Raw genomic sequence first — 16,126 nt, forward strand, 5'->3', positions numbered from 1 at the left:
TGCATCGTTGATTTTAGCGTGACCGATCTCATGCAAGCGTGGGTAAATGAATAAATTAAAGAAACTGAACACAAAGACAAAGCGATTTAATAACAAGATTTTTTATTTAATAACAAGATTTTTAATCCTCAACATGTCCCCCATTCCTTTGTAAGCAAAGTTCGGCTCGTCTGAGCATGGTAAACACTGAACGGCGAACCATTTGTCTGTCCAAATTCTCCATTTCGTTCGAAATTCTTTCTTGCAAATCGCCTAGATTTGCAGGTGGTGTGACATAAACTTTGGACTTGAGGTATCCCCACAAGAAAAAATCTAAAGGGGTTAGGTCTGGGGATCTTGGTGGCCATTCTACGGGACGATTCAGTGCGACGACATGTTCCCCAAACAGTTCCTCTAACCGATCCGAGACAATTCGTCTTCTGTGTGGTGGAGCACCATCCTGTACCCACCAAAGCCTTTGGAATCGCCCGTTACGGTTTGGGCCAAAACGACGTATTCTCCGTCGGGCAGGAACAATTTGTTGGTTTATCATTTGCAGATAACCATCACCGTCGACGTTTCCTTCGAAAAAGAAGTGACCGATAATGCTCCCGTTACCCATCAAACCCACCCAGACAGTTATCTTATGCCGATCATCGTTACGCTCTGAAAGTCCAATGGTTGTTGACCGCGAGGAGCGTAATGTCTCACATTGTGTGTGCTAATCATCGCATTAAGGGAAAATCCAGCCTCGTCACCGATAATAACGTTTTCCAAAAAACGTACGTTTTGGGCCAGAAGCCAGTTACAAAACTGTCGCCTGCGCTGGTAATCGCCAGCCAGTAGCTGATGCCGCCTGATCATCTGATATGGATGAAATTGTAAATCCAATCGCGTTATTCTGTTGAATGTCGCAGAAGACAAACCAAGACCATTGCGACGTGCACTTATTATTTCCCCGTCAGGCTGGTTGTCATTTAAGAGATATCGAACGGCCTGGATGTTTTCTTCAGTCCTGGCTGTTCGTTGACGTCCAGATCTGCCTTTGTTCAGGTTGTGACTCGTGCCGTGTTGATTGTACTTCAGCACATTTCTCAAAACGGTTCTGTTCGATGGGCAGCGAACATCCGGAAATTGCTCCCGAAACACTTGAAGAACTGCCCTTATGTTGCCGTTGTTACGATGGTATTCAGTTACTAAAAAAGCTCTTTGTTGGGGTGTAAACTGTGCTCTCTCCATTGCTACCAAGGCAGTTTATTTTAAAAGCGCGGGGGAAAAGATGCTTGAACAAATTTCAGTGCAAACAATACCATATTCATATCCCTGGGGTATTAACGAAAGGCATTTAAGCTTTTAGGAGGATAACTAAAACACGTAGTTGGAAATGAGAAAAAGAATTTCGCAAGAAATGAAGAATTTGAGGCAGGACAGACAAACGTTCGCCGTTTACAAATGGTTCGCCGTTTACAAATGGTTCGCCTTTCAGGGTTTACCATGCTCAGACGAGCCGAACTTTGCTTAGAAAGAACATGTTGAGGATTAAAAATCTTGTTATTAAATAAAAAATCTTGTTATTAAATCGCTTTGTCTTTATGTTCAGTTTCTCGCTTTAATTTATTTATTTACCCACCCTTGCATGAGATCGGTCACGCTAAAATCAACGATGCATTTAATCCACTGCGCGCAATAAAATATTCGTCAACTTTAGGGGTCGCGCGTTTCTCCTAGTACGCATTATTTTTCCTGAAACTTTGACAGTTTATTAAGAACCTTTCCTACTTTTAGACAGTTAAATAATATCTCATTTTTAGCTTCACATTTTCGCGCGCAAGCCCTCTCAATATCAGTGGATAGGAACAACCCCCCCCCCCGGTAACATAATTTTGTTACTGAAAAAACAAACTTGCCTATAGGTATACCAGATAAGTCTTAACTAACCCTAGGAACACAAAAAATTCCCAAATTCTGAAAAATATCCTGAAAAACGGAAACTTTAAATTTGGGACATTTTTTTTTATACACCCTGTATAATATACAACGTTTTAAAAAAATAATTATCAATCAGTTCAGGTTATGCATCTTCCGCGGAAGATTTGCGCTCGACGTATAGTGTTTCTGTAGATATAGTCTATCGTCAGTCGTTTTTCCTCTTGATATTCGTCACTGTTCCTTCTTTTCCTTTTTTCCAGTGTCTACACCCTCTACGTCTACTGCCCTCTATATATGCAAAAAAACAGCATAGCAAAACATAGCTTGACTGATATATATTTTTGTTATATACGCTTGCTTTTAAACACTTCTTCATGTTTATAGTTTCTCCCCAGAAGAAAACTGCCTTGAACAACTCAACATCAAAAGGAAATGCAGTGACGAACGGAGGACGATCAGTCGAAGAAAAAAGACGTTTATCGTCATCAGCAAAGGAGTATCGAAATGGCGTGGACAGGCCAATCAATTTCAAAGAAACTCGGAGGATACCTTCAAAGTCAGCCACTCCACCGCTGGGATTTTCTAGAAAGAGGCCTTTGCCCGGTTTGAATGGTAATAGAGGAGAAAAAATGCCGTTCAATGTCCGGGATTTCCATCGAATTTCTTTCCAGGAATCTCCGGATTCTTTTGATGCTTCCGTTTTCTCATCTGGGTTACCTTCATTTGAAAACGAGCAGTCGTTTCCAAAGGATAAAACTTTCCACGATGCCTTGACCGAAAGCGTTCTGGAAGCGCAATTCTTTGCCCCATCCAGAAGCACATATGGTCTCCCTCGCCCGCCTTCCCCTGAGAATTCAAACAGCCAGGAGAGGTATTGGACACTAATTAACCACGCGATTGAACCCAATGCTGTAGCACCCTTGTCAAGAGAATGCATTGACGGCACGCATCGTTTGATCCCGGTTAACCTGAGGGATCGTTTTGCCATCATCTTGGAAGGAATTACCAAGGTAATCGGAAGCTAGTGTGCTTTATCAAGATTGTTTAATTTCATATTCACGCATCACTTTAACCTTGCATGCTTGACAATTTTTTCCTCGAATTTTTTATATCGCGTTGCTCCCTTGTAAGAGACTAATTTTGAACCTCGATCATTGAAGAATTCTCTGTTACAGGAAATGGAGGATAATTATTTTCAAAGCTTGAAAAGATGTATTCTTGATTACGTGCTAATGGACAAGGAAGAACCTGAAAGACTTGGTTTGACAATGAAGAAACAGGTTTGTTGCATTTCCGGTGTTTTTGGTAATCACTGTTCTCAGAGTGCGACCTTTTCGACATCTTTTCGACATTCATAACTAGCTTGGAAAAGAATGAGGATTGTGTGAAGAGCATAGTTTTGAGCATATAATGCATAGTTGTGATGTAAAATTTATGCCAAACATGTCACGGTTACTAGCAAGATGACGGTTATTTTGATCTTCCTACACCTTGTAATTGGAACAAATTTGAGTTGGAAAAATTTTCTATCTATTGTTTGCCTTCTGATTTACATGTCGTACTTTGAATGATAAATTAAGTTTTAAATTTGTTTTAGCTTATTTACCCGCAGTTCTGGTTATAAAATTAGGCTTTAGCAGGAGTTTCTTTTTATTCAATGATATCAATCATATCATTGATCAATCAATGATATCATATATCAATCAATGATATCATCAATCAATGATATCGTATATATATATATATTCATGGGTGAGTTAGGTCATTCCCTGGAAATAATGTTTTGTAGTTTAAACGCATTTCTCGTTACCAGTTTTCATTCTCTTTATTTCTAATATCAGCATACTTTCTATTGCATTAAGATTATCGAAGCAGCTGGTCGTGAGTATTTTCCATGGCATGAATCTATGGCGACCGCAAAATTTTTCATAGAACAAAACCTTTACGTTACCCACGTGGCCTTGCGTGAAATACTTGACTTTTGGGAAACTGGGTGAGAACGGCTGTTTTTCAGACTTTTAGCCTGCAAGCAGGCCCTCGACGTGAATGAAGCTTAATATGGAGGTTGTTGTTCCACCAAAGCTGGCTTTCGTTTCACCCTCTGAGCCTTTTTGCAGGCGCGTTTTGTGTACATCTACTGACCTTTAAATATTTTAGATTATCTTCTAATATTTACAAGTCCCTGAGGTGTATTAAAAAAACCCCGATGCCAATTGCATGTTCATTGAATGAGTTTTGTCATCATTAAATCAACCTTAAAAATTGATCGCTAAGAATAATCTGGAGTATTTTGAAATTTAGGCATTTATATCGCATCGAACAATGTGGAGATTTCTTTAAAGCCTACGTTTATTCGTTAACTTTTAGATACACCGAGTTTAGACTGGTTGATATTGAAGATTTAGTTCTTCACATGCCTTTATCAATTGCTGAGTTTTCTCGATTGGTTTCCGAAAGTAGTCAAACAGCTGTTCAACATTTGAAAGAAGTTTGGATTCCATCATGCGCGAAGCTGATCAGCGAAAAAAGAGAAGACGTGGAGGCATGGATGCCACAGGATGAGGTCTTGTCTCTCTATCTAGTCTATAAGTATAACTATGTAGGTTCTGGACTTGAAATTGCATTTGCCTCCTAAGATGGTCACTTCTGAAGCGCTCTCAAAATTGCACACCTATGGCATTCAAGATGACCCAGGCTTGGAAAGCAAGGACCCACTGATACTCTTAACAGGAGGGCTAAGTGAGATTAATGAAACAATCAACAGCTAATTTAGTTTTCAGCGTATTACCAATTGATAAAATTGAACAATTAAGATAAACAAGGAAAAATGGAAAACCAGCTACATTTACCGAATTACTGCATGTTGTATACCACTGAGCTATATAGGTATGTCATAGGTATTAAATTAAGCTGGATCGTTTTGGTTTCAACATTATACTTTATAGGAGGAGAGATTGCGCAGAATGGATAGCTTCTTTAATTGTGTCGCTACGTTGATGTCAAATAACGTGAGATGCTTGATCGAGCGCTCTCTGGATGATCTTGTATCAATTTTTGAAGTGTACACGGAGGGAAACAAGTTTGAGGGGGAATACCAAAGGCGTCTACCAATCATGCCTCAACCGATTATTATCAACGTGGTAAGTATTCTCTAATTTGCATGTACGTCATGTTGTGCATGTATTGAAATAATACAACCGCGAAGGCATACAATTACCGAGGAAAGTGCCCGAAATTACCTCCTCCCCAGCTTTTTTTATATAGATTGTTCGGGTGCCTAATGATGTAAAATAGGTAACAAAGTTTAACATTAAAACCTAGGGGCGTGCCTTTCTTATATAATTACAATAACTTTTCATTAGTGCTCATGCTGGACATATCGAAAATATGTCTTGAGCACTAATGCCCAATTAGTGGATTAAGAACATGGTTTTATAAGAGCATGCTCAACCTTGTAAATCCTTTTTAGCAGTACCCCATAGAAAATTGAGCTAATTTTTGCTAAGAACATTGATTATGCACGCACGAGGTTAATTTGTTCAAGGTAAATTTACTGGAATTAAAAACGTTTCGAAAAGTTTCTTAAATGAGTAAATTTACTGGAGTATTTATATATAGGTTCCAGACTTTGAGAACATTACAGTTAGCTTCAGTCCAACGTTCACAGATGTGGAGAAATCTATGAGTGAAGTTATTGACGCAGTGGTATTGAGCGTTCGTGGACTTAAGCGTGTCGAGTCTTGTCTATTCTACGAGGTCGAGGGCGTTCCTGTTAAAGAAATTAATTCCATGTTGTTGTCCGATGAGTGCGTTCAAGTGGCAAAAAGTAAAATAACTCGCGTTGTTCATTCGAATTGTCAAGGACCTTTGAGGTGAGTTGATAGTTTGTATCTATATGTTTATAACATTGAGTTGTTTGTTCATACTTGACCTGTAGATAGAAGAACATGCAGGTTTAATCAATACGCCTAAATTACAGTTCTAAGAAAACGGACCTACTTAAGAAATGCTTACAAGTAAAATAATGTATACATGCAGTATTGAAATAAAACCTTGATTTGAAGTCCTATCACATGAAGAGGGAGATCATGTGCGAGGAGAAAACGAACTATTATAATTATATTGGTATCGTTCTTGGATTCACGATGTATTATTGTTTTTACAGTTTCCGCTCCGTTTATTCCTCGTTTGAATATTTGCTGTCATTGGCCAGCGATGACCGTGTTAAGCGGTTTCTCATGGATGATAAAGATCTACCAGAGTACAAAAAGAAGCTTGACGAACTTTACGCTCTCATTTCCGCTGTGATGAAAATGGACCGATACGTACCGATGGAATTGTTCTCACTTGATTGCACTACAGTGAATCAGGTAAAACATTATAAGCATAGCTAATATAAGGACACTCGGGTTTGTTAATTAAGAGCTGCAAAAACGCTGTAGTTTTAAGCCTTAAAACTCGTATCCAAATTGTTCAAAAATACAAATCAAATTCTGAAAAATCAGCGTGATTATAATCCATCACATGCATGCAGAATAATTTGAGCAATAAAATCGGGAAACATGAAAAGTTGAAAACAGTTTAGTATCATCTGAACGTTTCTTCTCTCTCTTCTCCTGGTGGATTAATACTGGGTAGTTGCTTTTAAACGTTTTTTTGGGAACTTAACGATTTGTCATACCATACCAGTAGTCCCCTCACTTAAATTGGTGAAAAATTTCATGTATCTTTTCTCAGAAATTAAAAGAAAGAGGTCGATATCTTGTCAGCCTTATCACGGAACAGCTTCGGAAAAGAAGCATGAAAACAAACAAATTCATATGTCAGCAATATGAGGATATTGTTGATTACATCACGAGAAATTGCAAGGATACAAGTAGTTTGGTGGAACAAATTAATTACATCGAGAACCTTCCTTTTGGCCCTTTACTTTCCCTGAAGGTACGTCATTTGCAATATTTTAACAAGGGCTGCATCTGTTCTGCTCATTAGTGTATGAACTCAACTCCATGCATAATTCGTATTATTTCGATTTTTGAATCTTGATATTTTAGCATGAATTTGTTCAGTAATTATGTTTTTAGAGTCAACTCGAGGACGCGGCAAAGCTTGTACTGTTCGTCATGGACCACACATTCATCACGGAAGAACATATAAAGCTGAACGAAACAACATTTTTGTGGTCCGAAAAGATAACTCCTCTAATCAGTAGTAGGTACGTTTGCATCCAGGTGTCAACTTACGTTTTAACGAACTTCCCCAGACATTTCGTAATCCTAAAACATTCCACGGCGGATACGTGCATGCATGGGTGCGGTGGTAGACATGCGAGGGAGGGGGCAGATGGGAAGGGAAAGAGGCCAAGTCGAACTTAATTGGCGCGCCCGACGGATGAAACCTATAGCGACAAGGCTGGCAATGTACGCGATGTACATATATATCCGTGTATATTTCCTGTTTATCTCTTGAAGATTCGTCACCTTTATAGGAATCGTTAGTTCTGTGACTTAGAGTGGGTGTAAATTACTAATTTAAAGATGCGAGTCCTAGAAAATTCCTGCATTTTTGAGCCTCTGCATTTTAAGGGACACATACTGACGAACCCACCTCATTTCTTTCTTCTGAACATGGTACTCATTTCTCGAAGGCGAGCTTCACTTGGGATGGAGCATATAAGCTGTCTCTGGGGGTAGGGCGAAAGCTAGGAGGGGCTGTTAAAAAAGGCTCTGTTGGATATCAAGTTTCAAAACACACAACAAAGAGTAGTTACAATTGCACAAATGATTTCAAAAAAATGTTCTGAGGATTATTTATTTTTTAACTATGTTGTTTATAGTGAGCTGCGTGTGAGCCGTCAGCAAGACTCTGCTGTGAATAAACTTACAGATTGGTTGGCAAGGTTTGAAGCTAAATTGGAAGCTGTCTATAAAGAGGCAAAGGATTTCTACAGCAGGGAAAGAATATCGGAAGCAAGGGCGCATGTTGAGAAACTCGATGAGCTGAGGACAGAAGTTGAAAACCTATTAGACGAAGTATACAGCATATAAACGTTTACTTAAAACAAACGAAGCAGAACAAACCAATTTAGCTGCTGCATCATGATGATTCCAATTCACCACATTGAACGATTTTTTTATTTCTTTCGCTCGCAGAAACAAAGAATTAATATGGAAGAGAAACTGTTGTCAGTAGAGTCAATAAGCTCATTTCCCCGTATCCAAGAGATTGTGGAGGTAAAGGAACCGTACGACAAATTATGGAGGTCTGTCGTCAAGTTTACCGAAAAACAAGATCAGTGGTTGAAAGGTTGCTTGGTGGAACTCAATGCTGAGGAGATCGAAGAAGAGGTAGACCAAAATTTGAATAATTTTTACTTGTTTCAACTTTGATAACACTGCATGGTCTATTATCATAGAGGATCGTCCCTATTCCGTCTTCCATCTTACCCTTCAGGCACAACGGAGAATCTTTGTTGTGTGTTTTAGTAGTGATATGTTAGGTATAACCTCTAATATCCGACATGCAGGTATCGGAACTCTGGAAAATTAGCTATAAGCTGACGAAGTCCTTCTTTGGGCAACAAGAGCTGATGGGTCCATTTCGTGTGGCCACATCACTGAAGGCAAAAGTGGAGAAACTTAAAATTAGATTACCGATAATCACTGCATTGTGTACGGCCGGCATGAAGGACAGACATTGGGAAATGATGAGCAAAAAGGTGAAATTCATTGATCGATGTCAGTATATAACTAGAAAAATTGAAAGATTTGGGAAGGGAGAAAATGATTTTGTATTCATGGCATTGGGTCGCATATAATTTGCACTCTGATCCATGCAGTCGTTACATGTATCTATGAACATTTTAGTAATAAATTAGTTCATAAATTCAGATGTAAAATCAACTCATAAATCGTCTATACAGGTGGGATTTAATATAACTCCTAAATCTGAAACAACACTTGAGGAGATGCTTTCGTATAACCTTGATCGCTACTTGGAAGAGCTTCAGGAGGTTGCTTCAAGAGCTAGCAAGGAATTTTCTTTGGAAAAGGTGTGTAAAAAAGTACTTTTTTGTAATCTTTTTTTAAGAATTCAAGTTGTTCGAACAGTTTTGATTGTCAAATGCGAACACAATTATTGTTGTTCACTACAAATTTCTTATTATATCAATAAATTCATTTCCTGGGAAAAAATTCAGTATAAACATTTCTTTTTAAATCATTGAATTCATGTTGGGCAAGAAATATATACTGTACCCAAATCTCCTTTCCGTGTTTTTATATTTTTGAGACTAGCTAGATTTGGACTGCTAGCAAGCCACGTCTCATTTCTAATGTTTCTCATAGGCTTTGAAGAAAATGAAAACAGAATGGGACAATGTACAGTTCACATTTGTAGCTTACCGTGAAACTGGAGTTAGCATTTTATCTGCTGTTGATGATATTCAGGTATGTTTACCAGCGGCAGTCAAATTAACAACTAATGTAGCCGTAAGATTTGCTGGAATTGAGTATCCTCATTTTGCTCATTTTGTAAAACGTATCGTAGCTAACATGTGATAATATGTGGTTAGTTAAACCTTACATTCCACCACATTCAGTCAGAAGTGTAATTTATTTTATCCTGTAATTTCACATATGGTGGCAATGGTATAGTGCATTATTATAATTTATATCACATACTAAACAGGGTGTATTTGAAAATTTGCAGATATTATTGGAAGATCAAATTGTAAAAACACAGACTATGAAAGGCTCGCCATTTATTGGTCCATTTGAGACTGAAATTGGTGAATGGGAGGATCAGCTGGTATGATAATCAGTTAAGATAAAGTTATTTCTTAGAACTATATAATTATACATGCATAATTTATATAATCTAATATATTGCTTTTATGTCATTTGCATTTTACTTGGTTTGTACGCACTTGAACTATATGTGCTGCACAGTTATTTTTGTACATGGGAGAGGGAACAATAAAATTCATTAGACGTTTTAATTCTTTACACCTTTTAATTTTTTCTGCATGATATCAGAATTTCTTTTAATTCAAAAAACGTTTGGCTGCAATTCGTTTACGAGAAGAAGTAAAAGAAAAATGTTTCGAAATGGTTGCAAATTGCAAAATTTGTGCATATCTATGCTTGTAAGCATCTTTTATTTTTTACGTAAACCAATATGGCTAATACTAAAATTTGAAATTTTGTAATGATTTTGTAATTTTTTTTAGCTCACGATACAGCAAATTGTAGAGTCGTGGCTAAGGGTATATATCTTTCAATTATAACCTATTATATAGTATTTCGAAAAGCTTTGTTTTTGAGATGCTGCTCTGTACATATGTACTTGTTACATACGGAATGTGACTGAACAATTTTACCTTTAATAACCCAACCCAACAACCTTTTTTCTGTATAGGTTCAAGCTGGATGGTTGTATTTGGAACCAATATTCTCTTCCGATGACATTCAAGCACAGATGCCAGAAGAAGGCGAGAAATTTAGAACTGTTGATGGCTATTGGTAGGTGCTGTGACAGAAACTGTATGTCTAGGGAATTTCAAGATACATTATAAATTGTATAGAATAACTAAAGATTCGTTCCCTGATGGTACAATTATAAAGCGTGCTATTTTTAATTCATAAATACTTCGTAGGAGAATCATTATGTTGTCATCTGTGAAAAGTCCAAATGTTCTAGAAGTAACATCCAGAGAAGGAATGCTTCATAGATTAAAAGAATCAGAGGTACTTTCGTCAAGTCTGTAGACAGTATAATGTGATATGCTATCCGGTAAAAATATAAATGATTCATTGTAATTTTCTGTATCTTCTGGACTTCACAGATAAATCTAAACAAGCATTTTACATTATAGAATATGCTAGAAAGTATACAGAAAGGTTTAAACGACTATCTGGAAAAGAAGAGACTCTTCTTTCCCAGGTATGTAAATTAGCTATAGGTTTTTTCTTCTTTTTTTTATATTCATAACCATGAAGATGTAGATTTATAGATCCGTTCCATGTGTTTTGAAGGTAAGGTAATGTACATTATGATGTTTACAGAAGTTCTGCTCATTACGTCAGAACTCTCTAGATAGACACGAATTCTTGTTCATATTGACTTTGACCAATATGCAGACGGGACATCATCGTTAATTCATATAATGCATTTAATTTCTTGTCTAGCAATAATAGGAATAAAATACTTATCACCGACTTTGCAAACACTTCAGGTTCTTCTTTTTGTCCAATGACGAACTGTTGGAAATTCTTTCCGAAACAAAAGACCCTCTTCGCGTGCAGCCTCACTTGAAGAAATGTTTTGAAGGAATCACCAAGTTGGACTTTAGCCGAAACAAAGAAATAACAGCCATGGTGTCTGCCGAGGACGAAGTCGTTAATTTCTCAAGTAAAGTCATTCCTGCCAAAGCAGGTGGCCTTGTTGAGAAATGGCTCGCCGAGGTAGGTGGATCAAAAACGATAATTTGATTGATCCTAAACATGTAGACAATGAGAAGGAAGAAAATGCTCCTTATAGCAACGAAATGTAGTCGCTACTACAAACGTACAATGCTCTACTATAGACGAGATAAGATCACTCTCAGCAGGAATCAACAATGTAGATCCGACCATACAGAGCCTAGTCTCGACCAAGGAAAAAAACATCCGTCCATTTCACATGCGTTTTTTCATCTTCAACGTTACCTTGTTTCAGATTGAGGCTGTAATGAAAGACAGCTTGAAAGATGTTATGGCCGAAGCTGTCAAGAGTTATTCGCGGACAAAACGTGTTGATTGGGTCCTGGATTGGCCAGGACAAGTTGTTTTAGCCGGTGACCTGATCTACTGGACGTCTGAAGTAACAGAGGTATTGGATCCATGCATCAAGACCTGTGCATAGCACAATTCTATTTATCTGAATACTATTCATAACTTAGTAATATCTATTTTTTACTACATTCCATTGTCAAATATCGGTATAAAATTACTTTATATATAATTTATTTATTCCATTTCAGGCTATAAGCAAGAATGGGGGCCTCAAGAATTATTACAAAAAGTGCTCGGAACAAATTGACGACATCGTGCGGCTGGTTCGTGGAAAACTTACGAAGATGGCGAGAACAACATTGGGAGCGTTGATTGTACTCGACGTTCATGGTGTGTGAACTTATGTAACTTTCCATTGATATCATTATATTTCACGTTACAACTTTCTAATTATAATTTGGGTCGAATCGAATTGCTACTCAGGTAACTTATGCCACTTCATTTGGCTAAATTTCATTGAGAATTGGTTGTACGTTTATTAAACCTTAAACCCAATATATTCAATGTAGTAAACCAGTAGCTATAACTTTTGCTCTGGCAAATTTATTCCACGACTGCATGCATAGATTGTTTTGAGAAATTGAATACAACAAATGGTGAAGACGTACTTGATTTTGTCATATGATGAAAACCTGTTTGTTTTTTCAGGTCGTGATGTAGTTGCTGACTTAGCAGAGCATGATTTTCTGGATCCCAATGACTTCCAGTGGATAAGGCAGTTGAGATATTACTGGCAGGAAGATGCTGTGATTGTTCGAATGATAACAACTGAAGTACAGTATGCTTATGAATACCTTGGGAACACTGGACGCCTTGTGATAACACCACTTACAGACAGATGTTACAGGTAATAAAGAGACCCTTAAACGGAGTATATTTGTAAAAATCGAGAGTATATATCCTATGGAAGCGTACGTTATGCGGATAGTATCCACATACGTCATTTCTCTATATTAGCATTTCTTCCCGCAACTGCCAACTATTATAATTTTGTATATTATTTTCATTCTTTTTATGCTGAAGAGTTGATTCTCCTAAAAAAGTTTATTCAACACCGTCTTATCTAAAACCCACCTACTCACAATAATGGCATCTTGTTATTTTCTAGGACCCTGATGGGAGCGTTTCATTTAAATCTTGGCGGAGCACCTGAGGGCCCTGCAGGAACTGGAAAAACAGAGACGTGCAAAGATCTCGCGAAAGCTGTAGCAAAACAAGTTAGTTGTAATTTGAATTTTGTAGCTTTTTCTCTACGAGCCATTATTATGATAAATGGACCTGTTTAATTTGCCTTATTATACGGACGTAAACTTTCTCAATCAGTAAATACTGGGTCCTTTCACTTTGCGTAACTGCATTTTTGATACATGGTGCTTTCTAAAATTTTTCAGTTGCATCGTGTTCTTATTTTTTTCAATGTTTAGCAAAAGTCTCATTGTAATAAGCATTTTTTTACGTACCCAGTGTGTTGTCTTCAATTGTTCTGATGGACTGGATTACAAGGCGATGGGAAAGTTTTTTAAGGGTTTGGCTCAGTCAGGTGCATGGGCTTGTTTTGACGAATTCAATCGTATTGAACTGGAGGTACAGTGGTATTGTTTATTTTTATTCGAAATTATTTTTAAAAGAGGATATAATAAACCTGAGCATAGCTAGGTATGTCATTAAACCTGAGGATTGCATTATAATGAACGTATGCGTGCATGGCCATTCACTTCCTGGAAATGGTCCTATATTGTACTCAAAAGAGAGAATGCATGCGTAGGCTTTTAGTGTAGCAGACATTGATAGGAATAATAATTATTAGTTACACACTAAAGATTACATTGTTTAGGTTTTATCGGTGGTTGCAAAGCAAATTCAGACTATTCAAACTGCTGTGATGGACGGTGTAAAGACATTCATCTTTGAAGGAACAGAAATTTCCATTGATCCGACATGTACCATATTCATCACAATGAACCCTGGCTATGCTGGAAGAGCAGAATTACCAGACAATCTCAAGGTAATCCCATAGTCAGATCTATTTTTGGAAACGTTTTTTAGCACTGAGGTCGATGACTTTGAGATAATTATACTTTTGAAGGTTTTGTTCCGGACTGTTGCCATGATGGTCCCTGATTATGCGTTGATCAGCGAAATTAGTCTTTACTCGATGGGGTTTGTTAACGCTCGTCCTTTGGCTGCAAAGATTGTTGCTGTTTATCGACTGTGTTCTGAACAGGTAACGGGTGTTGTTATGGATAAACGTATATGCATAAGGTGTATAGAAAACTCCTAATTTGTATTCAGTGTACCAAGGTCTGACGTACGTTCTTTGAACCTTGCAAATTTCTATGAACGCATGTAGTACTATGCAGTATGATTAAACATGTAAAAAACAGACGTTTCATTAAAGCAATAGCATGAGAATACTCTGTGGAAATAGGGTTATCTTTCACGGTATCATTGTTTGATCCTAAAAATCGTCTCTGTAACATCAACTGAAGACGTTCGCGCTGTTTATCATAGCAAGGTGTAAGAATACCTGTGCTATATTCATGTCTGTTAATGGTCTTGATTAACTTTTTTTATTCGGATGATTTTAGCTTTCTTCTCAACATCATTATGACTATGGCATGCGTGCAGTGAAATCGGTATTGACAGCGGCTGGCAATCTAAAGTTGCGATACCCAGAAAATGACGAAGGTCTACTTGTTCTACGTTCAATCAACGATGTTAATTTGCCAAAGGTAACTGCATCTGTCAACTGCGACGCTGCTGATGTAGATACTCCTTGTACCATGACAGATATTTTTGTTAATTGAATCTTTTCAATTTTCTAGTTTCTTTCACAAGATTTGCCATTATTTGAAGGCATTGTTTCCGACCTGTTTCCTGGTTTGACACTTCCTAAGCCAGACCATGGCGTTTTAGAGAAAGCAATCCGAGGAAATATTGACAAAATGAAGCTTCAGCCTGTTCCGTGGTTCATCGAAAAAATAATCCAGGTAACCTCAACCAATTTTATGTCAACCCCCAATGAATTTTGTCGAAGTCGTCTTTTAGGAACTTGAGAATTAAACGAATTGTGATTTTCAGAGAGAAAATCCGAGTTCCCATTGTGCCAAAAAACTCATTTTTAAACAACTCGCTTAGCTGGCAATATTAATGATTAAATAAAAGTGATTATTTTATTATTCGAAAGATTAAACTCAGTTACCCATTTGTTTTACCATTTAAATTCTGACCTATGACAGAAAGATAGAATCTTTCCACATTTGCTCAAAACGTGTCTATTTTTGGCAATAAATTGATACAGATACATGAAATGATGTTGGTACGACATGGGTTTATGATTGTTGGTGATACTCTTGGCGGGAAGACATCGGCGTATAGAGTATTGGCAGCCTCGCTCTCTGACCTATCAAAAGAACGAGAATATGGCCAAGACCCTGTAAGTTTAGTTACCCGCGAGCAAAATAAGTGAATAAATAATAAGAATATATACGTATAAAAGTTTCCATTTTGTTAAAAGGTTTTTTTCAGGGAATGTTTAAACGAAAGTAATAAAAAAATTATTGCATTCAATTTTCACACGATATGAAGAATTATCAAGTTCAGTTTTTCGTTATCAACATCAGTCTTCGGCTTCGGTTGATAACGACAAACGTCGGCTTGATAATTCTTCATATCATGTTTAACTTCAATAATTGTTAAGTATTTATTCATAAATAGCTTGAGTGGAATTTTTAAGTGAATTTTCTATTGCTTTTTAAAGGTGATCTATCGTGTTATCAATCCAAAAGCTGTGACGATGGGACAGCTATATGGGCATTTTGATCCCGTATCGCATGAATGGACTGACGGTGAGTATCATGATCATAATAAACATTTCATTGTTAAGACAGCTGGTTCATATGATGCAACTCACTCTGTCGAACGTACGGTTTCATGGAAGACTCGGCTTATTAGCATAATCAGAAATCGCTAATTAGCATAATCGGAAATCGCTAATTAGCATTAATCGGAGATTTTGAAAAATGCAGGCACAAGGCTAATTGATTTTGTTGCGAAATTGACATTTTGCGCGAAAAGAAAATATAAATCTTCGCTGAACACGATATTCAAAACCATTTTAGGTGTTCTTGCCAATACATTCCGGGAACATGCATCCCTGAGTACACCAGATCGAAAATGGATTATTTTTGATGGGCCAGTCGATGCTGTTTGGATTGAAAATATGAATACCGTGCTGGATGACAACAAAAAGGTACATTCAGTTCTGTTACGGTGCTAAGACGGGCTTTTTAACCGAATAGTTATACTGTAGTACGTATACGTCTTATTATTTATTAATTCCGATGTAACCTTAGTTGATTAATTTTGTTTTAACCAGTGGTTTA

At 37.3% G+C, this 16,126-nt stretch overlaps 1 protein-coding gene across 1 annotated transcript in view; it reads left to right on the forward strand.

The window, feature by feature from the left end:
- Positions 1–16,126, forward strand: part of LOC114529625 (dynein heavy chain 3, axonemal-like) — a 53,400-nt gene that overhangs the window by 7,878 nt on the left and 29,396 nt on the right. The window contains exons 5-36 of the mRNA XM_028551425.1: positions 2,293–2,918; positions 3,084–3,188; positions 3,771–3,901; positions 4,276–4,471; positions 4,854–5,048; positions 5,527–5,780; positions 6,074–6,278; positions 6,646–6,849; positions 6,993–7,123; positions 7,745–7,940; positions 8,061–8,255; positions 8,435–8,626; positions 8,831–8,959; positions 9,255–9,356; positions 9,619–9,717; positions 10,139–10,174; positions 10,327–10,430; positions 10,565–10,655; positions 10,784–10,851; positions 11,144–11,372; positions 11,626–11,778; positions 11,930–12,071; positions 12,390–12,588; positions 12,850–12,958; positions 13,206–13,325; positions 13,576–13,746; positions 13,828–13,965; positions 14,330–14,473; positions 14,567–14,731; positions 15,043–15,177; positions 15,502–15,589; positions 15,863–15,993. Of these exons, the coding sequence (XP_028407226.1) occupies positions 2,293–2,918; positions 3,084–3,188; positions 3,771–3,901; positions 4,276–4,471; positions 4,854–5,048; positions 5,527–5,780; positions 6,074–6,278; positions 6,646–6,849; positions 6,993–7,123; positions 7,745–7,940; positions 8,061–8,255; positions 8,435–8,626; positions 8,831–8,959; positions 9,255–9,356; positions 9,619–9,717; positions 10,139–10,174; positions 10,327–10,430; positions 10,565–10,655; positions 10,784–10,851; positions 11,144–11,372; positions 11,626–11,778; positions 11,930–12,071; positions 12,390–12,588; positions 12,850–12,958; positions 13,206–13,325; positions 13,576–13,746; positions 13,828–13,965; positions 14,330–14,473; positions 14,567–14,731; positions 15,043–15,177; positions 15,502–15,589; positions 15,863–15,993 (5,183 nt within the window). The remainder of the gene's footprint in view (positions 1–2,292; positions 2,919–3,083; positions 3,189–3,770; positions 3,902–4,275; positions 4,472–4,853; positions 5,049–5,526; positions 5,781–6,073; positions 6,279–6,645; positions 6,850–6,992; positions 7,124–7,744; positions 7,941–8,060; positions 8,256–8,434; positions 8,627–8,830; positions 8,960–9,254; positions 9,357–9,618; positions 9,718–10,138; positions 10,175–10,326; positions 10,431–10,564; positions 10,656–10,783; positions 10,852–11,143; positions 11,373–11,625; positions 11,779–11,929; positions 12,072–12,389; positions 12,589–12,849; positions 12,959–13,205; positions 13,326–13,575; positions 13,747–13,827; positions 13,966–14,329; positions 14,474–14,566; positions 14,732–15,042; positions 15,178–15,501; positions 15,590–15,862; positions 15,994–16,126) is intronic.

Source organism: Dendronephthya gigantea, unplaced genomic scaffold, assembly GCF_004324835.1.
Source record: "Dendronephthya gigantea isolate DGI-Jeju-01 unplaced genomic scaffold, DenGig_1.0 000001F, whole genome shotgun sequence".
Classification (NCBI taxonomy): domain Eukaryota; kingdom Metazoa; phylum Cnidaria; class Anthozoa; order Malacalcyonacea; family Nephtheidae; genus Dendronephthya; species Dendronephthya gigantea.